Source organism: Ambystoma mexicanum, chromosome 2p (genome assembly GCF_040938575.1).
Source record: "Ambystoma mexicanum isolate Mex_15411 chromosome 2p, UKY_AmexF1_1, whole genome shotgun sequence".
NCBI classification, from domain to species: domain Eukaryota; kingdom Metazoa; phylum Chordata; class Amphibia; order Caudata; family Ambystomatidae; genus Ambystoma; species Ambystoma mexicanum.
The window spans coordinates 930,820,684-930,845,118 of record NC_090923.1 but is presented as its reverse complement, the minus strand read 5'-3'; the positions used below and the strand labels follow the sequence as shown (position 1 = coordinate 930,845,118).

At 45.4% G+C, this 24,435-nt stretch overlaps 1 protein-coding gene across 3 annotated transcripts in view; it reads right to left on the bottom strand.

The window, feature by feature from the left end:
• Positions 1–24,435, bottom strand: part of MARK4 (microtubule affinity regulating kinase 4) — a 612,664-nt gene that overhangs the window by 213,645 nt on the left and 374,584 nt on the right. For all 3 annotated transcript variants that reach the window (XM_069644669.1, XM_069644670.1, XM_069644671.1), the window contains 3 exons: positions 6,865–6,913; positions 2,337–2,402; positions 1,340–1,410 (listed from right to left, as the gene is read on the bottom strand). In XM_069644669.1, the coding sequence (XP_069500770.1) occupies positions 1,340–1,410; positions 2,337–2,402; positions 6,865–6,913 (186 nt within the window). The remainder of the gene's footprint in view (positions 1–1,339; positions 1,411–2,336; positions 2,403–6,864; positions 6,914–24,435) is intronic.

Genomic DNA, 24,435 nt, shown 5'->3' with positions numbered 1-24,435 from the left:
CTTACCAACTTTTTTTTGGCTTAACACAGATTGGCACTAAGAAGAGCTTTGAAGTAACAAAGCCAGGCCATGGTAAAAACCATAGCTGAGCTTCACAGGCCCCCAGGTCATTGCCCAAGTCTGTTTCTTTGAGGTCTTATCTTTTATTATTGGGTTGGGGGCAGACACGTGTGAATTGGAGAGTGCTAATGGCCCCTTTCCCTAACAAGGCACAGCTCACTGGGAAGGGGACATATGCAACCCAAAGCCTCTCACATTCTGCCTATTTGCCACAGTAAATGGCTGCACCAAATAAGCCTGACACAGTAATGAGTGCACACTTGCACATTTTATGCAGAAGGTGCTTGTGTAAAACACTTCTGTGATGTGAAGACAAGCAGCACAATACACAGGTCTGGTTGTCTTGTGCATGTAAGACATTTCCAAGCATCAGGGTATTGTAAAGGCTTGCAGACTACTTGATTTCGAGATTAAGGGGCGTTTAAAATGAATGTTGAAAACAAGGAAAGGGGGCATTAAAAAGAAAATGGAGATGAGCATGGGTACGAACTTTAAACAGAGTGGCACCATCCCATATAACCGCACCTCGGGCGGTGCTCCTTCAACATTTGCTCAACAGGGTCTGCACTGTAGGCTGTCCTCCTCCATTCTCCCCAGCACGCATCCACTGCAGCCCAGGCGTGTCCCGAAGCCAGCACTGCTACCCCTTTGCCCTACAACTCTCACAGCAGAGCTCCAAGGTTTCCTAAGCATACACAACCAGTGCTCCTACACAACATAGTCCTCTATCACTCCTTATAGCTCTGCAACTAAGAGCACCCCTACACCACTCGCTAAAGCTCCCCAAGAGGCAGTCCTTCTACATGATTTCCCAGAGCCCCTTGACATCCAGGGCTCCTACAATATTCTCTATAGTCCCTCAAGGGCAGCAAACCTACACCATTTCCTGCAGCAGAAAGCTTGGGCTGGGATAGGAAGTGATGCTATGCCCTCATTAGTGAGATTGGTGATACAGTGCCCTCATTAATGAGGTAGCTCTAGAACGGGAAGGAACTCTGGGTCCTCATTAGTAAGGTGGGGCTAGTATGGGAAGCAAGTGAGCTAGAATTGAAGTAATGCAGTGCCCTCATTAGTGAGATTGAGTTAGAATGAAGTGATGCGGTGCCCTCATTAATGCAGTAGCTCTAGAATGGGAAAAGAATCTGGGCCCTCATTAGTAAGGCGGGCGAGTTTGGGAAGTGGTCCTGTGTTCTCATTAGTGGTTTTGTGCCATTGATACCCACTGACTCTTAAGCCTTCATTTTCCATGCATGTATAACTGCCGCCATTTTATCCTCACCTGTCGAAATTTGGCCCGTGCTTCCTTCTCCTTCATCCGGCCATGGGACACGAGGTAGTCAAACACCTCACCTAAAAGAAACAGCAGTACATTAGACCTTGAAAGCGTCAGGCAGCGGGTCAAATGGGGGTACTGATGAGGAGGCTGGGTTGCAGGGTCGTAGAAGAGGAAAGGGGAGACCTGGTGAGAGGGGAGGGAAGAGAAAGTAAGCCAAATAAGAGCAGAGACCATGTATAAGGGACGGTAGAACAAATGTGAGTTGGGAAATTAACAGAATGATCCAACACTTGAGAGGAACTGGGGTTAAAGTTCATATTATGACATGGACAGAGCAGTCCACTAGCCTCAGTGTAAAGGGTCTTAAACAATATGGGAAGAAATATAGGAATGCTCCGAATATTGGAATCAGTTCAAATGTAAAGGTGCAATCAACGGAGAACCTCAATAATTTAAGACTATCAAAATGACATGTCCGTATTAATGCAATGTCGACATACTGCTACAACCGTGCAGAATTTTATAGAAGCGGAAAGAGGGGAATAAAGAAGAAAAAGGTATAGAGAGGAAAGGGACAACAGGGAAAACAGCATAGGGAGCTGGCCTTGCCTAGCGCCAGTAGGTACAGCTTGGGCAGAGCACTTAAAGTAGACTTCAACCAAGTCTTACCAGACTCAAGTCAGTGACCATGAGGGGACCACAGACATAACGGACTATTTGGCAAATTTGACTTCACAACCAACCATCCCCCTCCCCACTCCCTCAAAGTGGAAGAGGGGTGGGCAACTGATTGGTTGGGATACATGCAAGTATGTGCTCGTTTTTATGTGGCACAAACCTAGCTGTGAAGTAACGGCGCACTGTACACGCGTGTACAGCATGAGGGTACATGTGGAAGAACATAGAGAGAAGATTTAAGACTTTTTTTTACTCTCACACGAAGCAACCCACCAGCTTCTAGTCACTTCCAAAGTTCCAATCACCAAGCAATACTACTCACCGCCGCTCGCATACTCCATCACCAGGTAGAGCGTCTTCTCCGTCTCGATCACTTCAAAGAGCTTGACTGCAAGACAGGGAATAGGAACATATGAGGGTGACTCTGAAGAGTGGCCTTTAAGAACAAGACCCTTCACTCAAATCCTGACAGTGGCGGCCGTAGATACACGGCATTGGTGTGTAGACAGATAATGTAGGCCTGCAGAAAAGAAATGGGCATGGGAATAGGGCTTGCATAAATAGGGACAGGACGGGTGTGGCGCAATACGGAACGTGGTCTTTTGTGGAGCAAACAGGGACAAATCTTTAATGCCGGGATTTCCTAAAGGTAGAAATCTGCCAATTTATAGTGAAGCGACCATCTTTTATTGAGGCTCACAGAGATTCCACTAAACCAAAGATACCCCTGGAACTGCCAAGCAGCCTTTGTGCCGATTTAAGTAGCAGAACAAGGGAGTCGTTTCGAGGCGTGAAGGTCCTTTCATTCAACAGCTGGTGGGATTTCCATCTAGATTGTCCTACTGCATTGATCCGACAATTGCCATCTGAGGGATTTCCAGTCATATATTCAGTTCACAACACTTCATGAAAAGAGTGATTTCCAAAGAGGTGTATTAAAAAAATATATATATTAAAAACAGACCATTTATTTATTTATTTATTTATTCGCATTTGTTAAGCGCACAGAATCAGCCCTGAGGCATCGTGGCGCTGGTTACAGAATAGCGCTGGTTACAGGGAAAGCGCGTCTTAGTTACAGCATACAGAGGCATACATGCATACAGTTTGGGCAGTAGCAATAGTTAGCAGTGTGTGCCTGAATGGCAGTAGGTAGAGGAATTTTAGTTAAAGAGAGAGGTTTTGAGTTTTTTTCTAAACGCTGTGAGGGAGCCTTCTGCTCTTAGAGCGTGGGGGAGATTATTCCAAAGTTTTGGTGCTATGTAGGGAAAACCCAGCCCCCCGGCTGTAACCTTGTGGATGCGTGGTACAGTGAGTTGGTTAGTGTAGCAGAGTCTGGTAGGTCTGGATGAGGTCTGTCTGAGAATGGTGTCTGAGAGATATGATGGTGCAGTGTGGTGGATACATTTGTGGGTAGTAGTCAGTACCTTGAAGGTGATGCGTTCTTTGACAGGGAGCCAGTGAACTGATTGCCTTGCCAGTGAGATGTGGTCCCTTTTGGAGATGTTTAGTGCTGCTCTTAGAGCGTTATTTTGGGTGACCTGGAGTTTGTTTAGGTTTTTTTCAGAGGTGCCGGCTAGAAGTGCATTGCAATAGTCAAGTTTAGCGCCTATGGTAGCTCTTGCTATTGAAAGGCAGTTTTCTTTGGAAAGGAATGGTTTAATGGCGTTGATGAGTTTAGTGCTTAGTGCAGATGCGGAGACAATGGCACTAACTTGTTTGTCCATGGACAGGGTTGCATCAATGTAGACCCCTAGCGTTTTCACAGAGGATAGGACTGGGATAGTGCAGTTGTCGATGTTGAAATTGGCATAGCAGCTGTCTAGCCTGGCCAGTGTGGATTTTTGGCCGAGGATAAGGATTTCAGTCTTATCCCCGTTAAGACATAGGCCGTTAGTGGCCATCCAGGCTTGAATGGTGGCATATATGAGTTTTAGAGCTAGGGCGTCTTTGTGGTATGAGCCTGATAGAGGGAGGAGCACTTGGGTGTCGTCGGCGTAGTTGGTGTAGGCAATCCCAAGTGCATCAAGTTTCTCGAATAGGGGCTTAGTGAATAGATTGTAAAGCGTAGGTGCTGTACAGGAGCCTTGAGGGACACCGCAGTGTATTATGGATGGTGTTGCGCTCGAAATGTTTGAAAAGACTTTCATGGCCCTCCCTTCAAGAAATGAGGTTATCCAGGAGGTGGCTTGGTCAGAGAAATGTGCGGAGTGGGAGAGGTGTGAGGTGAGGGTCTTGTGGTCCACTAGGTCGAATGCCGCAGAGAGGTTGAGGAGAAGTAAAAGGGCGGGTTTACCTTTGTCCAATATCTTGGTTATTTGGTTTTTTAGGTCCAGCAAAGCAGTCTCTGTTCCATGACCTTTGCGGAAGCCTGACTGTCTGGTGCCTAGGATGGAGTTAGATTCGAGGTATAGTTGGATTTGGCTGTGTGCCACTTTATCTAGAATCTTGAGAAGGAAGGGGACAGTTGTTATAGGTCTGTAATTGTTAGGCATCGTGGGGTCGAGAGTGGGCTTTTTTAGAAGTGGGCGCACCCAGGCTTCTTTAAGACTGTCTGGGACAGAGCAGGACTTGAATGAGGCATTAATGAATGCGGTAATGATTGGGGCAAGTGGTTCAGCGCAGTCCTTGATTAATTTAGGGGGGCATGTATCGGCTTTGCAAGTCGATGGTTTCAGATGTTTCAGTATGTCCAGGACTTCTAGTTCTGAAACTTCTTTAAAGGCAAATTTGGGAATGTTAGTGGTTTTGCTATGGGATTGGGAATCTAAGTGTCGACTCTGTTTTGGCAAGGTATTGTAGTGGTCGCGGATTTTGTTTTGTAAGAGGTCTATTTTGTTGAGCATGGCGGCTTGGATACTGTTGCACCAGCCTTCATCCTTGATGATCTCGTCAGAGGAAGTGGGAGGCACTGTGAGCTCTTTAAAGATAGAGAAGAGTTCTCTTGAGTGGCACTTTGAGTCTAGTATTCGACGGTTGTATGATTCAGATTTGGCATTGAAGATGGCGGTTTTGTATTTTTTTGCAGTGACTTTGAATAAGTCTTTGGTGATGTCGCATGGGTTGGCCTGCCAGTTTTTAAGTGCTTGGCGCTTTTTGTCACGCAGAGCTTGGAGGTCCTCTGTGAACCATGCGTTTGAGTGGAAGGATTTTTTTTCTTTTTTCTCTTCTAGAGGAGCGATGGAGTTTATAGCATTGGTGAGCGTATCCTTGAGTATGTCTGCTAGGATGTTAGGATCTTGAGGGAAAGGAGGGGCGAGGCATGGGGTGTTGAGAAGGGGGAGTAGATTGTCTGCAGTTAACTTTTTGGAGCTTCTGGCTAGGGTGGCGGATTTATGTACTGGTGTTTTTCTGGTAGGTAACGTAGGGATAGAGAATTGTATGCAGCTGTGATCTGTCCAAGGGAGGAATGTGTTGGATGTGATAGAGGAGTTACAGTTATGGTCGGCCAGCCAGTCAAGAGTTCTGCCTTTGGAGTGGGTGGGTGACAGGATTTTTTGTGTGAAGTCTAGGTTGGAGAGGTCCTTGAGGAAGGAGGTTGCTGTTTTGTCCTTTGGGTCATTATAGCCTAGGTTAAGATCACCTAGGAGTAAGGTTTTGGTGGATTTTTTTAGGTTTTCGCTGAGAATATGCGTGATTTGCCCTTGAAAATCGGTTGGGAGTCCTGGAGGCCGGTAGATGACGTGAATGTTAATGGTGTTGTTGTGAGAGAGGGATAGTTTGGCCGATAGTATGTCTGCATTCCCTTCCCATGTGTGGGGTGTGGGCCTGATATGGTGGATGTCTTTATAGATTATGGCAACCCCTCCCCCTGATTTTGTAGGTCTGTCTTGTCTAAGGATGGAGTAGCCTACTGGTACAGCTAGGGTAATGGCGGGGCCTGAGGCTTCATGCAGCCAAGTCTCTGTGATGGCTAGCAGATCTAGGTCGAAGCTGGAGATGAGCTCGTTGATTTCTAAGGCATGGGCAGTGAGCGATCGAGTGTTAAGTAATGCGCATTTGAGTGTAGGTGCTACCTGACTTCTGTTGGGAGGCCGCTGTTTCGTTTGTTTTTTCAGCTTGAAGTTGGGTGGGGTGGATGGTATAGTGGTGGGTGTGAGGTTGGAACACGGTGTGGGGATGTGGGGAATCCTACCCACAAAGTTGTGAGAGACAGATGTGCGAGAACCTAATCTATAGTTTCTGAGTGATGCTGGGATGTGTTGCGATGAGAAGGACCTAGGTAGTGTGCGTGTCCTCAGTCTGCACAGTCTGGTGCAGCTATTAGGTGTAGAGGTGTGAGGATGCGCGGTGTTGGGGCTGGGGTGAGGTGTCGAATTTGTGTTGGACTGCATCATGATGCTGGGGCTAGGTAAGCACGAGTGTAGATATACCATAGTATATCTTAGCTAAACAGGACCACACTGCAGCAAAATGTTGTGACCTTTTTCTTTAAAACAAATAACCCCTTCCCCAAAAAGACACATTTTGCTCTTATAATAGTAACCATCAGCCTGTTGCTGAAGCGTGACCGAAGAGGGTTACCACTCGCAGGAATAGGGATATTTGTACATCTCAACTTCAGAAACAAAATGAACACATGAATTCCACACTAAAAGTATCTTGTGTAAATCTTACTAAAAATAAACTATTGTTCCATAGCCAAGGCTTAATCCAGCTTTAAAATGTTTATTAACACAACCACTTTAAGTTGTGGGGCATTTAACCATCCCCAAAGTAAGAAGAGAAAACTTTATTCCAGACCCAGATGCTTGCATCACCATCCAAATTTAAGGTCTGACCTTTTACTTAATGTTATTTTCCCGCTCCACTATCCTCTATGCTATAACCAAGATTCTGAAATTCCTTACCAATATTGGGGTGGTTCAATCCTTTCATAATCCGAACTTCTCGAAAGAGCTAAAGAAACAAAAGAAAGGAAATGGTTTAGGGAGAAGCTTTTCACTTATGCAGACATATTATCCTTCTTTGACATGCACAAAATGGCTTTGGCCCGACTACTGCTGCATGTGCAACAGCAGGCAGTATTGAAAGCAAGAGCACATTCTTAAAACTAGGATCCTTTTCAAGGCGACATGAAACACTGGTAAAAACCAGGACCAATAATTCCTCGTCTGGCCTCTTCCTTCCACAGCCCTAGTATCCTGTTTTGCTCTCTAGTTATTCTGAACTACGGCTCCCATGATCTATTACTCTTCACTGCATTGGCTAGGAAGGACGGGAGATGTAGTCCAAAACATCTGGACAGCCAAAGGTTGCAGATCTCCTAACGCAGGCCTTTCAGGTTCTACAGACGCCACAGGCACATGAAAGCAGCAACTGTCGCTTATGAGGATTTTAGGGGCCAGTTCACAGACATGTGACTTGGATTGGACCACAAACACCCTTAAGGTGGATCTCACAAATTCACCCTCGGTGCAAGGCTCATCTATCAGGGGAGCTGCAATCACGTCAGCACTGTGGTTGGGGTGCTTCAGTCAACCCTTACCCCACCCCCAGAACAACTGCTTCCAGTTCCAGCATCCATTCGTAAGCAGGGGTGGACTGGGAACCAAAAGAAGCCCTGGAAATAATGTTTCAAAAAAGTGCCCCCCTTTACACATTTCCAGCAAGCCCCACCCTTTTCTTCTTCGAAAATTGGAAAATTCAATAGGATACCTCTAACACACAAAAGCAGCCCAGGGCGCATAGGCCTACCGGAAAATCTCCCCAGTTCCCTATAGGCCAGCCCACCCCGGTCTGTCAACCCGCAGCATTCAGCGTACACCCCAATTCTGTCTGCTCCCAGGGTTCGCACAGACTTTAGAGTGCTACTTACTTAATATAGTGCTGACTTAGTTCAGAAACTTCAATTTTGGCAAACGTTTCCAGGTTTTTGACATTCATGGAATTAATTGGCTCAAAATTAGAGTCAAGTTGGTAAATTCAAAATGGCAATGGCGCAAGGAGCTGGATATTTCGATGAATACATATAATTCTCTGTTTTTTTTAATGTATGTATGTATATTCGAATCCAGCAGGCCCAATATTGCCAGGTCACATTATTCCTAGCAGCATTGCCACTTAGCAGATCATTTGCCAATGTCCATTCTGCCAAGCTGCCACATTACCGGTGCACCACTAAGCACACCATTAAAAGTTTACATTATTTTTATTTATTCAATTGCATTGTGCACACTTTGCGCCCAATTGCCAGTTTGTAAATGCCCCATTCACACATCGCAGGATCAAGACCATGAGAACCCTACTGTAAACCTTGGTATCAGGGGTCAAAACTGCATTAACAAAAATAAACAAAAATGACAATCCAGGGTTAAAAACAATACTTAAAATTGAATGCCTGTGCTGCAAAGACACAATATACACTAATTCCAAGAGACAAGGAGGGATAGGCTCAGAGTGGTATGGTAGTGGTATGGTTAACTACTGGCTCTTTTGTTATACAACAGAAAGATTGCACCGTCACATGAAACCAATTGCCTCAGTTAACCAATCACCAGAGTCGTACTACAACGTAAGAATGCTTAAGCACGTTGGCAGGTCAAAGGGCTACCCCCACCATACAAATACAACACACAATAAAGAGAAATGCTTGAGCGCACACACACCGAAGGCAAATAGGGCGATGAACCAACTAGTTTCAGCATATGATGACCTTCATCAGGGTCAGTATATTGTGCCCACTTATGCTCATAGTGTTAAAGGATAGTTCCGGGACTTTTTTTTTTATTGTTCCTATGGTTCGGCCATGTGTTTTTAAGCATAAATCGGTAGATCGTAGAAAACTTTCCTATGGACCTTACCCGACTTTTCGTCCATTAACGCACTCGAAATCAGCCGCCATTTTCTGATAATCCTATCATTTCCCCCCATCGCCCTGGCTCACCTGCTTTTGCGGCACTAAATGAAATCCCCCGCCCCTGAGCCTGACATCAGCAGACGCGTACCGCCCATTTCCCAACGCCAAAGCACGTTTCGTGTCAACAATCGCTGCGCCTCAGCTAATGAAGTGTCGCCATGGAAATGGCAGGACGCCTCTTTCCTCAATAAGTATAAACACACCGTTTCACAACACACAGCAGCAGATTTTCGATTCCATTACTCTCTGTGTGTTACTTTGAGTATTCTGTGACTCGTTTCTGTGCTCTGGTCAGCTACCTTCGCCGCTTCTAGGCCTTGTGAACACCTGTACCATCTCTGTAAATTATTTTACTTTCTTTACCACACAATGGCTACAATAATGCCGTATATGTACAAGCCCGAGTACACCGAGGAGGAACTACTGGAAAGGCAAGCACGCGGAAACGATGGGGATTCGGACGGCAGTTGGGAGGACCAGTCAACGGATGAAGAGCCTGGACCATGTCGCATGGACGGCGTCTCCACCTGGTGCACGTGCAATCGGTGCGAGCTAATGCCAACTGAGGAGGAGAACTGCTGCTGCCGTGAAAATTCCGGGTGCTTGGCCTACATTTCGGAAGGCGAGCCAAGTCCGCAATCCATCACCGAGCTGCCAGAGTTCAGGGAAGCCTGCCTCTCACGGACCGTGCTTATGCACGAACTTCGCGGCACTGTTCGTCCGCGTAATCCGAGTAACGAGTAAGTATACTCTGGTTGTGATGTCAGTGATGCCACTACTATGTCATGGTCGTCTCCCACATATAAAATTACATCTACATATCATTCGAATGCATGTAAATTGGTTCCATATTGTGCATTTTCTAGATAGAATTTTTTTCAAAGCAGAATGACATTTTTTACCTGAATCGACAGTGATACGAAAGTTTTGTCATTTTAATACAGTTTGCATCTTTCATTTTCACAGGTGGTACAGGCTGGTGGCCTATCGTTGCTTCACTTGGTGGCTTCACGGGAGGCTCGGACACCGCGTTCGGAGAGTAATACCTGCCTGTGCGGTACTTGCCATTAGACAACATTTCCCCAGCGACAGTGGACAATACCGCGGATTTTCCCTGGATGTGCTGCAACCGGAACTTTATAATGTGTAATGTTTATTATTTATGTTCAATTGAAATTAAGATCTAAAATAAAACCCAACATATATTTTAACAATGGTTGTTTTGATTTTTTAAATGAATCTAGTGTGTCTCCATTGAATAGTCTTCCTGTGCCTTGTCTTGTCACACCACATGTCTCCGGCCAGCATCCTCCCTCACGCAGGCCGCCCACCTTCAATCCACATAACCGTTGAACCCATATGCGGCAGACATACATATGTTATTTTGCGGGGTTGGCATCAAGCCTCCCGGCCTTGCCTCCTCCCCCAAAAATACTTACCACACCACTTTGTTCAAGCGTTGGCAACAAAAGGAAGGCCGTTGGATTTTATTGACACAAAACATGGTTATAGGTAAATAATCAATATGGTTGATCATAATAAATCATCCTTTTGGGCACCGGGAACAGAGATGACCCCCTCTGGCCCGTGCCGCCTTGCCACCACAGGCCAGCCTGCTGCTGACTAACTGCCTAGGCATCCAGGGTCTCCAGGGTGAACTGCACCCATATATTCTCCTGGGAGGGTGAGGTATTTATAAACTCACCCCCTGCCTTCCATGTACTAGATCCTGCAGCCTGCCTCTTACATGCAGTTAGATGGCCTCTCCTTGGTGAGGCCCTGCGGCAAACAAGTCTTGTCTGCACGACCACCGCCCCAATCCACACCCCCCCCCCCCGCCCTATCAAAGGCAGTTCGCACCGGGGTACTTGCGCTGGCAAGTGGAGCTGTCAGGGAGCGATAAAGGCCAAGAGGTGCCAAAGACCATGTACACTTCAAAGTGGTCTATAGAGCATGGGTTGTTGTTCCCATGTCTACCTCCAGATCCCGTGTCACCTGCCAAGCATCCCCCCCTCACGCTGGACGCCCCCCTGCAAACCGCATAATGCCACGACATATACACGTCATTCATTCACAAACACACCCCTGTTTCGAATCCTTTATAACCGACTTCATATTTCTAATGAGCACTTCTTTGCGCTTTGCTAGTCAACCCGTGAAGGTGCTGGTTATCTGCTCTTCGTCTCTGTGAACTTCCGTGACCACTTCGAGGAAACTCCTCAGTTTGCAACCTGTGAACTGCTCCCTGTTCTACGACAAGAAACTACTCTGATCCCTGCATCTAACTGTTTGTTCGTCAAGGTAAGGCCATGTACCATAATCATTTTGCGTCCAATTTCTTTTCGTTCAAGACAGTACATGCAAGGAACTAGTCACATGTTCTGAGTTTACATTGGTATTCATAGAGAATTGTTGATCTTTACTTTTCAGAACTTTCCACAATGCCTGCCTGTTCCATTGGCGGTTGCCCTTCGAAGACCCATAATAAATCTGAAGGTACTATAATGCATGTTTTCCCTAAAACAATAGATCAGATAAGAGAATGGGTCCGATATTGCGGATATCCACCGTCTGAGCTTGAAAGTAGAGTCCTAGAAGTCTTTGCGGACAAGAGGGGTGATCGATACCGCATCTGCAGCAGGCACTTTACCTCTGACATGTACTCCACATCATTGCTAATAAAGAAGAACACACCGCGAGCGAGGCGAAAATTGCTCTCAACCGCTATTCCCACTCTATTCGTCCACATCCCTCCACTGGTGAGTCAAGTTTACGTATTTATCTCTCGGCCTTGCGGTAGTGTGTAGCATTAGCTAACAATAATTTCCCCATTTATGTATCCACTCAATATGAAGGCGGAAGATTCTCCATCCGTGTCGTTATTGCAGTCATCAGCCACTTCAAGCGCCTATCGGGTAATCTTACTTGGCTATTCTGCCACTGACTTGTTTTAGGCATGTAAATCAATAGTTTTAATTTATCGTGTAATTATTTTACGTAATGGTACACCCTTGTACTCGTCCTCTAGTCTTTGTTTTCAGTTATAATTATTGTTATCCAAAATAATACAAGTACTGTCTTTCAGGGAGATGCTGAGGAGTCCAACGTATTGACGACTACCGTTGATGTCACTCAGATGCTCGAGGTACGTTTCCGGACAGTTCCATCGATGGAGATCATCAGATCTTGCATTCTTGTAGCGTGATTGTTACACACAATGTTTCTTTCGTTTTTAGCCATTGATATGTCCTTCTGTCGTCGCCCTCCTATGCGTCTTCTTTTTTCAATATTGTGTTCATTACTAATGAAAGTCCTATGTTTCAGGGAGTCGATGGAGCATTAGTCCAAGAAGAAGGGGGAGCATGCAGTTACGGGTCGGCGCAACAGCTTGCAGAAGTGTGCACCGCAGTTACATCGTCCCTTGATGTTCTTATGCATTTCGAGGTATGGATACTGACAGTTCGATCAAGCGAAATCATATGACGTGATTACATCCGCTATACTTCCTTCTTTATTAACTCAAGTACTATGTTTCAGGGAGATGACGGACCTTCTTCTACAAGAACATCACCCCTAGTAGTTGATGCAGATCTCTGGGTGGTGACACTTCCAATGATCGAGCAAATCGAATCATATTTACATATCCATTATTTATTTTAGACAACTGATCATTTGTGCAGGTCTATTTAGATGAGCCGTTGACGCCTGCACAAAGTTTCTTTTCTTTTTATCAAAATAGAAAACCATACTAATGCAATTACTGTGTTTCAGGGAGTTACTGAAGCATCATCTTCAATAATATCATCAATGGAAGTCTATGAGGAGCACAAGGTATGGATCTTGACAGTTCCATCTAACTAGATCAACTATGCGTGAATAATTGTCGTTTGAATGTTCTACACAAAGCGTTCATTCGTGTTTTGCTATTGAGATGTACGTGGGTATTGGTCCCCAAGTACATTTTGTGTTTTCGATATTATTATACATACTAATGAAAGTTCTATGTTTCAGGGAGTCGATGGAGCGTCAGTGCGTGACGGATGTGCTTATCATGAAAATATAGTCGTTGCAGCGCAAGAGGAAGTGGAGACATGCACACACGAGTCGGAGCAACAGCGTCCTGATGTTGAAGTTCGAGGCAAGAAAGTTTCAAAGAAAAGAAAGCAAAAGAAGGTTAGTGTCCTGGTCACTATATTATGTTGTTTTTCACTGTTAATAGTTCAATACTGTAAGTTGTGTTTAAACTGAACATCCCTTTTCCAATCTGTCCTCTAGTTGCGAGTGGGTGTACGAACTAGATCTACACAGACAGTGAAGCGAACGAGAGATGTTGCTTGTCAAACCTTTTGGCAGGGACTTGAGACTGGAGATGCATCGTGCCAATGGGAAGAATATGAAGTGATTGACAACGGAGCTATACCACATCCAGCCATTGATAGTGAATGTCCTCCTGGTAGTTCGGATGCAGTCGGAGATCAGTTCACAGAATCCACACCCGCAAAAACTAAGACCGCGAGAAAGTTGAAGAAATTGTCTTATTCACCCATCGCCGGAGAAGGAACAGATGTTGCAATGGAAGAGAATGAAGTGGACTACAATGAAACACCATCAATATCACTGAACATAGCGGAAGACGATAGAGATTCTACCTTTCATGTGAGTGACATGTCCTCAACGTTACAGGCCGAACCAGCTGGGATGCAGAGTGACAGTATAAGGAAAGAGGCCAAATTCATTGTATTCGATAGTTGTTTGATTGATATTATTATTCGGTTGAAATGTGGGCATTCGGTAGGTGGGGAAGTATGTGGGGAGCCATTGATTGATGTGACTCGTGCAATTCGAGGCACTAACCTTAAAATACATGCCACCTGTACAAAATATCCTTTCTCATGGTCTGCACAACCCATGCTGGGACAACTGCCAGCAGGCAATCTACTTTGTGCAGCTGCTGCACTTTTTAGTGGTTCAAGTTTTAAAAAGTTAGAGTCTTTCTTTCAGTTTGTGGGAATCCATTTCATTGCGAAAACTCAGTTCTACAAATACCAAACCGATTATCTATTTCCAGCCATTAGCGAAGCTTGGAGAATGGAAAAAATGTCTATTGATAGTACATTCGCGGGCAAACGGTTCAGGCTAGCCGGTGATGGACAGTGCGACAGCCCAGGATTTTCAGCCAAGTACTGCACCTACCACTTTCAGGACATGGAAAGTAAGAAAATTGTGAGTTCGGTGGTCGTGCAGGTGTCACAAAGTACATCCTCAGTGGCCATGGAGAAAGTTGGATTTGTAGCATCATTGCAAGAACTACAATCGCGGGGAATGGTGATCGACCTGATAGCCACGGACAGACACGTTTCAATTGCCAAGACAATGAGAGAAGAGTACAAAAATATAAATCACCAATTTGACGTTTGGCATCTTGCAAAAACAATCAATAAAAAAATGTCGGCTGCAGGTAAAAAAAAAGAAATGCAAGGTATTTCACAGTGGTCCAAGTCAATCAGCAACCATCTTTGGTGGAGCTCAAAAACATGTGGAGGGTTGTTGGAAATTCTACTGGAAAAATGGCGGTCAGTAATGCTACACTGTACCAACGTTCACCGTTGGAACACAAACCAACATTTCCACAATTGTGAACACGGCCATTTGTCCACAGAGGAGGCACGGAAGAAGAAGTGGTTGATTCCTTCATCACCCACTCACAAAGCCATTGAAAAGATTGTATTTGATAAAACTATAACAAGAGATTTGAGGGGACTCACGGAATTCTGCCACACAGGAGATTTGGAGGTGTTCCACAATATGTGCCTAAAGTACAGGCCAAAACGATTGCATTTTGGCATGGAGGGCATGATAAATCGGACTCTTCTAGCGGTCTTGGCACATAACCATAATGTTGGCCGTCAACAAAGTAGGACGACCGGAACTTTAGGGACGCTTCGCTACAATAAGGCCTTCACTAAAAGAAGTAAACAATGGGTGATCAAACCAGTGTTTGAGGATATGCAATATGAGTTTATTGAAAGACTTATTGTTGACGTCCTAGATAGGCACATAAATGGAGTTGTGAATGAACCTGTGCAGGGGACAACTGCATTGCCACCCAACATTGCCTCTGTTCCATGTCCACCTAAAGAAGAGCTCATTGAGAAATACACATCACGGTTTAAATGATTGTAATTTGATTGTCTGTTCTCTCGAGTCTCCTCATGTCGCAGGCCCATTGAATATGTGTATCTATGTAATGTGTAAATAAAAGTGATTGCTCAGTGTACATGCAATGTGTCTATCCAACCTTGTTCATTTGCGCATTAAATTAAACCAACCAGTATTATAAATCATTTTTCAAAAAATATAGAATGTCTCCGTATTTATGGTTCTCTGGGGCTGCAAAGCACGCAGACAAAATGCAAAGATGGAGTGTAAATTTCAAGTCCTGTGAGATGGCCTTACACTGAATGTAGCTAACTAGGAATGTGTGCTCGTTCAAAGTGAAGGTCAGCTGCTTTGATTTTTTGCTCGGGTGCCGGAATGGCCCACGACTCAGTATAAGGTTCTATTGTTATTTGACCTTGACAGGCCGGGACCATCCCGAAAGACTTCTTTTTGGGGGTGTGGGGCAATAACGTAAGAAACGATAATGAATATAATTTCAGAAACGAAAGCCATTTCATGTTGGTTCATTAGAAGAAATAACGTCGGCATAGAAGGAGTGGTATTTCGGGGCTGCCCTACGCACAGACACAATGGAAAATGCAAATATAATGTAAGTAACTCTTTAGATGAGTTTATACCGCAATTTAATTACTATACAGTAGCTTTAAAGACGGGTTAAGTTGTACTTGTTCGTTCTATGTGGCATATTGTTTTGTACCGCGCGAGAACCATCTCCTTTTACGGAAGCACCTCAAAGCCTTCCTCTTTGCTTCTGCTTTCTCTCTCCCTCTCCCCTGCTACAACTGGTCCACTGTCTGCGACCTCGGTCCTGGGCCCTTCCACTCTCCACCTGCACTGCCTCCCTGTCAACCCCTGCACTGGGGGGCTGTCTCAGTATCCTACAGCCCCCCTTGACGTATAATACCCAGTTGCACTGTCCTAGCTATGAAATAATTTCCCGACCTAATATATAAAATGAATAATTTTAATAAAGATCTGATGGTGAGACTAATTTCATTTTTTATGTTTTTCAAACAGGTACATCATCCATTATTGTCTGTGTCACGAGTACCAGACACCGGCGGATGGGTTTTTCAACCGCCAGTTGCTTCTCCGCGTGAACAACGTTACCACCCTGACCATTTTATGGGACGATCGCCAAGTACAAGTATGCCCTTACGCGGTACTAACGGCTAGATGCAACATACAGACCGTTGTGGTGGCCTAGTGCCTCGTTGTTGGAACAGCCATGCGATTATCAGTGCGATCGAAGAGCTTATTTTATCGTAAACCAACACCCTGTGTACTGCACACGAACATCGCTTGCCTCAAGACGAACTATTTTGGATCGAGAGCAAATAAAAATGCAAATCGCTGAATATTCTCAAAACATTTGATGTCAAATAAATGTACTTTGCCAAATGTACAATCTTGCCGTTTGCTTTTAAACCACAGTTTCATATTCCGAATTGTGGCGCTGTATTGTGAGATGATCTAAGACCCTGTGTACAGCAAAGGAACATCGTGTGCCTCAAAAAGAACTTTTTGGAACGTGAGCAAATAAAAATGCAAATCGCTGAATATTCTCAAAACATTTGATGTCAAATAAATGTACTTTACCAAACTTACAATCTTGCGGTTTAATTTAAAAGTACAGTTTCATATTCCCAATTGTGGCGCGCTGTGTTGTGTGAGCTCATCTGTGTTGATTTCCTGGTTCTGTGTGGAGTCGCGTAGAAGACGCCTGGGCGCGTTTGCCTACGCAGCTCAGTCACGTCACGGATAGAGGCGGGGAATATGAATGTTTTGATCAAGTCTGTTTCAGGGGCGGGGGATTTGATTTAGTGGCGCAAAAGCAGGTGAGCCAGGGCGATGGGGGGAAATGATAGGATTATCAGAAAATGGCGGCTGATTTCGAGTGCGTTAATGGACGAAAAGTCGGGTAAGGTCCATAGGAAAGTTTTCTACGATCTACCGATTTATGCTTAAAAACACATGGCCGAACCATGGGAACAATAAAAAAAAAGTCCCGGAACTATCCTTTAAGTTTATCTGCCATGCTAACAGCTAATAGGTATGCACACGAGATTTAAAGAATACATCTGGGTTCCTCATTCACAACTACGTTCGTAGCAACACCCTCTGAACACCTAGTCCTGTACTGCTCTGAAATGGCACTGGTTAACCCATAATTGTCCCGGTTTAACTGCCCTTCCAGTGGCTTAACCTCTGCTGCTGGTAACAGAGATACGGCGGGACAATCAATGCGCCAGATTGAGGGCGTGGGCCTCGATAGGCAGCAAAGCAAACCTTGACCATCACTCGTGGAGTGTTCGTTACTGGCTTGGCTGGACTGCCGGCCCAAGTCTGCAAGCCAATAACCACGCATGCATGAATACAGGCCTTGTGCCACATCAGAGCAAGGGACTCATTTGCGATGGCCTAAGTGCTGGAGCAGCGACTGGAAGTGCACTGGTTGTCCTGCTAATGAAGTGAGAAGTGCAGGCTAACTTGAACTTCTTTCTCAATGCACACAGAATGAATAGCTTCCATGTATTGCCGCACGTGACGACTCATTTCATAACAAACTCATAGTTTATCATTTCAAACCCTGCCGTTGGATAATTGCTAGACTCTCAGAAACCTAGCTATCAAAATAGTAAGAAATGCACTATTTTCTTGTGAAATAGCCTGGAGGGAGCACCTTGCAGGACGAAACACGTAGGCACATTCTCACTGAAACCGACGAGAAGAGGCGTGCATCACATGTCCACAGCCAGCAGCTAGGAATCCTCTAGTGCATAAGCAGCCAGGCCCGCATCTGCCACCACCGCTTCGTGAAATCCAATTACCAAAGTGGACTAGTTTTTGCAGAGATGGCAGCTCAGGCACAGTAACTTTTACACCGGTGATAGCCCTGGCATTAAAATGGGCCCAATTCCCATCTTGCCACCAAATCGAAACATTGCTCCAACGTTAGTGGTGGTCGCCCCAGCCAGCACCATGACCCAACATAAATGCTTGTTTTCAGTCTTCACGCATCTGCTTTCCCCTGATCTTTTTGAATGTCTGCTCCCTCTCAACCTCTCAACCCGGCAGTCACGTTTACTTTCGGCTGTACAATGTAATGCGGCCTATGCCCAGCCCCCACCTCCCCCTTCCGTCTCTCCTTTCTTTTCCAACTCTTCAGGTTTTTCACACCACCTCTCTTCCCTTCGCAACTCTTAGCTCCCAGGGCACCTGTCCTCCAGGTCTAAGGAGAGGGAAATGCCTGTTCGGGCCTATGAAGGGCAAGGACCTATACAAACACACACAACGTGGGTAAGCCATGTGCCATCTGTGGCACTCCACAGTCCTTCACCACCATCAGCGGACCACACAAACACTGCAAACCATTGACAGGAATATGGGCACCACACCAGTGCAACCGGCCAGACTCTGATAAACTCCACTGCAGATGCCATGAGATTCCAGAAAAAGGTTTTCCAGGTACCATGGATGGGAAAATTAACAAAAAAAGTATCCACAACTGTGGGTTGGGATCTAATCAATATGTCCCAGAGATGGGTCCAGGGGTGGACTGGCCTATAGTAAACTCTAGAGATTTCCTGGTAGGCCTTTGCACCCTGGGCCTCTTTTGTGCTTTATTACAAAATGTTCTCATAGGAAAAGGGTTGGGCTTGATGAATGGAGCCACTTTGAAAATTATTTCCAGGGTGTCTTTTGGTTCCCAGTCCACCCCTGGGTGGGTCATCCCCGACCCTGGTTCTCAAAATACTTCACATGATCATTCGTCCTGGGCTAGTCAAGGTTCCTGTGATCACCTCGGAGAGGGAATGGGAGGGTGGAGGGGGTCTCTCCTTGCCCATTTGTTTGCAGGGGAACCTCCGAGTAGACCCCGTTTACAGATCATTTCTTCCCCAAACCGTTTTGAATACCAAGAATACATCCAGTTCTCTAGGAAGCGTCACTCTCCGCCGCTGTGATAACTGCCCTTGTGGTGTAAGTGTCTTTCCCCAGATGGCCATTGAGTGGAGAGTGCGGACAAGTTCGCTCAAGCACAGTTGCAATTAGGATATTCTGGTGCAGGCTGCAGTGTCCCCCTGAGATGAGGCGGGTCTGGAAGGTGTTTGTGCCCGAATGTGTTCTGGGTCTCCTCCCTGCCCGAGGGGCCTAAGCCAAAAACCTCACCACCCAGTATGCCCCCCTCCACGCTGAGTGGATGTTCCCTCATGCCTGTGGCCTAGCCCTCGTGCTGGCCGTCATCTAACTTCACTATTCAGCCACAGGCGTGTTCTTCCTGCCACATCTCCCAGACTACAAAGAAATGCTCGTCTTGTCACACTCCCTGTCTGGCACTTTCCCTGTGCCTCAAGGCACTGCCTATTGTCCATTTCCACTTTGCTTCAGCTATTCATCTCCAGCTGCCTCCCCTAATATCCCTGCCACTCCCTCTGTTGCTGGGGTGTTCCCCCCCCCACCGCTTCACATCCTCCAACCTCCTCTCTATCCAGCCCACTGTGTGACTCCTGAACTTATTCCGCCTTTCTGGTTCGCTGTACGTCTACCTGAGCCACTGCCACGTCCTGCACCAACAAGGTCTCCTTTTGGGCCTCCGATGCCCCCTCCTGCACCAACTCTCCCTGCTCAGCTATTTCAAATTCCCATCCCAGTTTATTCTTTGTGTAGGTTTATCTGGTGGTTTCTTTGTCACCCCATGGGAGGGACTTATGGTAAGAGCGGAGGATAGTCATTGGTCCCGCTTAAAAATGTGTTTCACCACATTAAGGTATCTGTGCTAAATGTCTTTTCTCCTAACGACCAATCCTTTAAAAGTCTGGTCCACCATCTTGGATATCGCGGACTCACGCATGCACGGTTGAATGCAAACAGAATTCTCCAAGCAGAGGTGGCAGATCCGGTGTCTGCTCTGTAATCCACATCGCTTGTGGAAAACTTGTCAGGAGTAGATTGTACCTGGGTTAGCTTTAGCAGGACTTCCACACTGGCCAGATACTGTGTATAAGAACCAGTGTGATGCTTTAAAAGGGCAGTCGGGCAGCATATGCTGTTTTGGTCACCTATGTCGGATCTCAGATGTGGTTCGAGCGACCTGAGGATTATCCCCATACTGTCTGCAGGCCCATGTAGTGGGTGGTGGTGCCAAGGACCCTGATGCACCCCACACAACGACTTAAGAACCAAGCCAGGGGAGTCACAAACCTCATCCTCACAGCAACCCACACAGCATCATCCACAAGAACCCAAAGCTGAAGTTCTCCAGAAATCATTCATCATCTGCACACGAAGGGGGCATTGCAGAACTCTACACTTATGAACTGGTACACTAGCAGTAAAACCTGGCTGACATCCATCACTACTAACACCATGGGCATCCTCATCCTCACTGGCTATAGCATTCAACTCAGACAAGACTCACAGACCCTGGTGGAGGACTGTGGGCTGCATTTAAAGGCCCCAAACAGAATTCCCTTTCACATGAATAGCAATATTTTAAACACTGAAGCAAAAACGGCCTGGCATTTGTTTTTGTTTTTCAAGTAAAATTAAAGAGCCATGTGGAAAGGGGCCTACCTGTCATTACCAATAAATAAGCAGCATTTTCATTTACAAAAGAAGGAGGAATCAAAGATCCCCGTCCCATGGAAAACAGGATATTTAAACCTTGAAAACAAAAACGGCCTCCACATGTGTGCAAATAAAAACTGAAAAAGTAAAAGTGAAAAAAAGATCACTGCTCAGAGAAAAATGTTAGGAAAACAAAACATGATGTGTGGGTTGACAAAGAGCAATGTATATTATGTTTCACCCACAAAACTCCAGTGACATTTGAAAAGCCACATGGTCTACATGAAATAAATCTCAGCCCAAGGCAGACCCTTTTGCTGCCTGTGGGCAAAACTTCACAAGGCCATCTCCCACTTCGAGCCTGGATGTCACATCTCCCATCTAATAACCAACTGCAATAAAAATGCCCTGCTAAAGGCATAGAAAGTAAGTGTTCTCCAGACCACCTGGATCTGAAAGCAGGGACTTCAAGAAAAGTCATCCTTGGCTGAAGCATGACTAATACGTGTGAAAATGGGGACACCCACTTTAAAGAGCAAGTTTCCAACACAAAGGAGACTTATAAAAAGGTACAGACTGACCCAGTGAAAACAAATGGCCAGTAGCAGGACAAGGACAATTTGTCCCAAATGAACTTTCACAATTTATTTAAAAGACCCATCATTTAGGCCGCTTTCTCAGCCATCATAAGGCGGATGGATTTCAATGTACCCGTTTTTATGTACTTTCCAGGCTATTTTGGGGTTATAAAATTATTCTTCCTGTGACTCTGGGAACTGTAGGGGCCAGTTGAACTAGGTTTCTGGGTGATCTGAACATGTTACAAAAGTGAGAATTGGTGAGCGGGTGAAAATTGGAATTAGGGATCTGCTTAATAACGTACATATTCATAACTGTTGTGCTTTTTATGGAAATGGCAGAAAGGTGCCACATGGCCATTCTACATGATAGAGATGTGTTGGTCGATCATCCAATTCCCGATGATTAGCAGAAAAAGAAAATGTTTAGTCTGGCAGTTGCTAGTAAAATTATGAAGTTATGATACACAAGTAGTTTTTGCCAAAAGGTTGAAAGGAGAACAAAGCATGAAAAATGGGAATGGCCATGTGTTGCTGTACAGCCCTAAACCAATCTTGACTTGGAGGCTGGGTTTGGGAGGAGAGAGAAGGGTAACTGTCCAATCCTAGTGGTAGGGTACTTCCCCTAGAGTGTAGAATGGTTGGTGCTATCGCTGCTATAGAAGGGGCACTGCACTAGGACAGACAGAAAAAGGAAAAAGACAGGAACAGACAGACCATCAGGAAGGTTGCTGAACTTTACCATCTGACAGCTGTAAGGAGAAACCAGAGGAGATTGCCGAGAATGCATCTGGGTGGAGCTCTCCATTTATAGGAAGGCCTCAAAGCTGACTGGGCCCTATGGTGGAGAGCAGGAGGCCATATTTGAGAGTGGAGTGACCGGACCCCTCCCCAATCTTTCCAGAGTTTCCTGAGATGCAGCTGTCTTTCCTGAACCTTAAACCGAGGCTTACCTTGCCTTGAATCCCTTCCCTTCCTTTTATCCCTTCCCTTCATAGTGGGCAGGGGGGCAAAACTGTGTAGATCCTTAGCCTATTTAACCAAACATATTAATTCCCCATTTGGAAGAACACTACAGGCTGAATTTTGTTAAAATTAACAAAGCTCACTTCCCACTGTGCGCTGAAAACTATAGCCTATACATCAATTCGGCAATCCTTGTTGTCCAGCTGACCCAGACTTCTTTAAAGGAAGAGGGGTGTCTTTGTTCTTAAATCAGTCCAACATTTTTATCCAGCTTCCCCAACACAGGCCTTTCAGTAAAGGGGGTTTGAAATCCAGAATTCCCCAAAGCATTCCAATTATTCTGTCTGACTTCCCAACCTAAACCAAAGCAGGGGCGGGGGAGGGGGCAAGGGGGTCAGAAAAACAAAGCGATAAAACACCCTATGTTTATTTTAAACTAAAAGTGTGGGCGAAATTATGATTGCCATATGTATTTTTACCAATCTTGAAATCTTACTGCTACACCTTTAAGCCTGCAGGAAAATCAAAATCGCATAACATTACATAAAAGCCTTTGTTATTGATCAGTGTAATTAGGTTGTGAAGTGAAATTTGCAGAAAATAATCGGGATTGTGTTCTTTTTACTTCACCTTTGTGATTTATGCTGAGAGAAGTTGATTGTGTTGTGCCATGGATAAAGTGGTGATTTGACAGTTTCGTGCTAATTTCTATTGCAGGTATTTTAAATAAATACCAATATATTTCCCATAGACCGGCCTGGTTCTTGGCTCATTGTCAGCTCAGGGGCATGATATGTGTCTGAAATAGGGCTTAAAAAGAAAAAGTATCTGTTGAATAGTTTGTTGCAGAACCATTTGTGTCGGGAGGGAAGAAAGGAAGGAACTCCCTGTGTTGAGGGTGGCTTCTCAAACCATTACAAGACTCTCTTAAATGCACAAGTCATTATTGCCTTGAACCAAACTGGAAGCGGCCTCCATCAGCTCCTTCAAAGCTTTCTCCTGCCACATCCCCCCCCCCCCCATCTCCTCCACAGACACAGTCACCTTCAACCTTATCTACACAACACATATCGTCAAACCATTCTTCGTTGATGACCTGGTCAGCACCAGGGCTCTCATACATGCTGACATCTTCCTCTGGGAATGTGCCCTCTCAGACAAGCCTACCTACTGGACACACTGCTGCATGTTGTAATTTGCCACTATGTGGAGGCAAAGACAACATCCTGACATCATCACAACCTTGCCACCACTCCCATACAAAACAAGCATACCTTTAGACTGGTCAGATCACTTGGGTGTTACCTCCACTATCCACCACCACCCTTACCAATTGCACCCAAACAAAGCTTATCACGCAGACATCGATACTTTAAGGTCATCCCTTTAAAACAGTCACAGAAATTCTCCTCCTGACCACCCTATTAGGATACCACAACAAGGACTGCCACACACCCCTAGAAGCATTCTGCAACCGCCTGAAAACAAACCTGAACATACATACCCCAGTAAAGAGACTACATGAGCTGAACCAGCTGTTCCCTCACACACCAAAGAAGTTTAAGTCCAGAAAACAGGGCATCTGGATGCAAGTGTATCTGAGCTAAACCTACTTAAACTCAGGACCATCAATAGACAAAATGATCACCAGAGCAAAAGCCTCCTACTAGCAGAGCATGAGAACTAACGGCAACAAAGAAAACCAGGTTCTCTTCAGGGAAGTGAAACAGTGCTTCAACTACCTCCCAGACTCCATTCCAAATCCACAGACACCAACAACTTCTTTGTTGATAACGAAGATCAAACACATGTGTATGACATAGCAGACAATGCCTCGCTCATCCACAATGCAAAACAGTGACTGCCTGTAACACACTTTCCATGGAATGAGGAACCAGGCATCCCGCAAAGCAACCTCCTACTCAGCTGACACCTCGCCATTCCTACAACCTCAAACTACTCCACTCAGAAACCAGACACCCCATTCGGACAATCAATAATGCATCCCTCATTCCAGACACCATACTCACCATCCTTCAAAGCTGGGCAAATCATGCCAGTTCTCAAAGAGACGTTGGTGACCCTGATCCCCTATGCAACTACAGGCCTATCATACAATGTCATTCCCTAGGCAGGAACCTTGAAAGAGCTCTATTATTCCCACTTCAAGCACACACCTACAGAACCATCAATGTTACATACAGCAACAGGAGAAACACTATCCAAGCAGTATACAATAGACACAATGGACACCCCTTCCTTCTTGTACT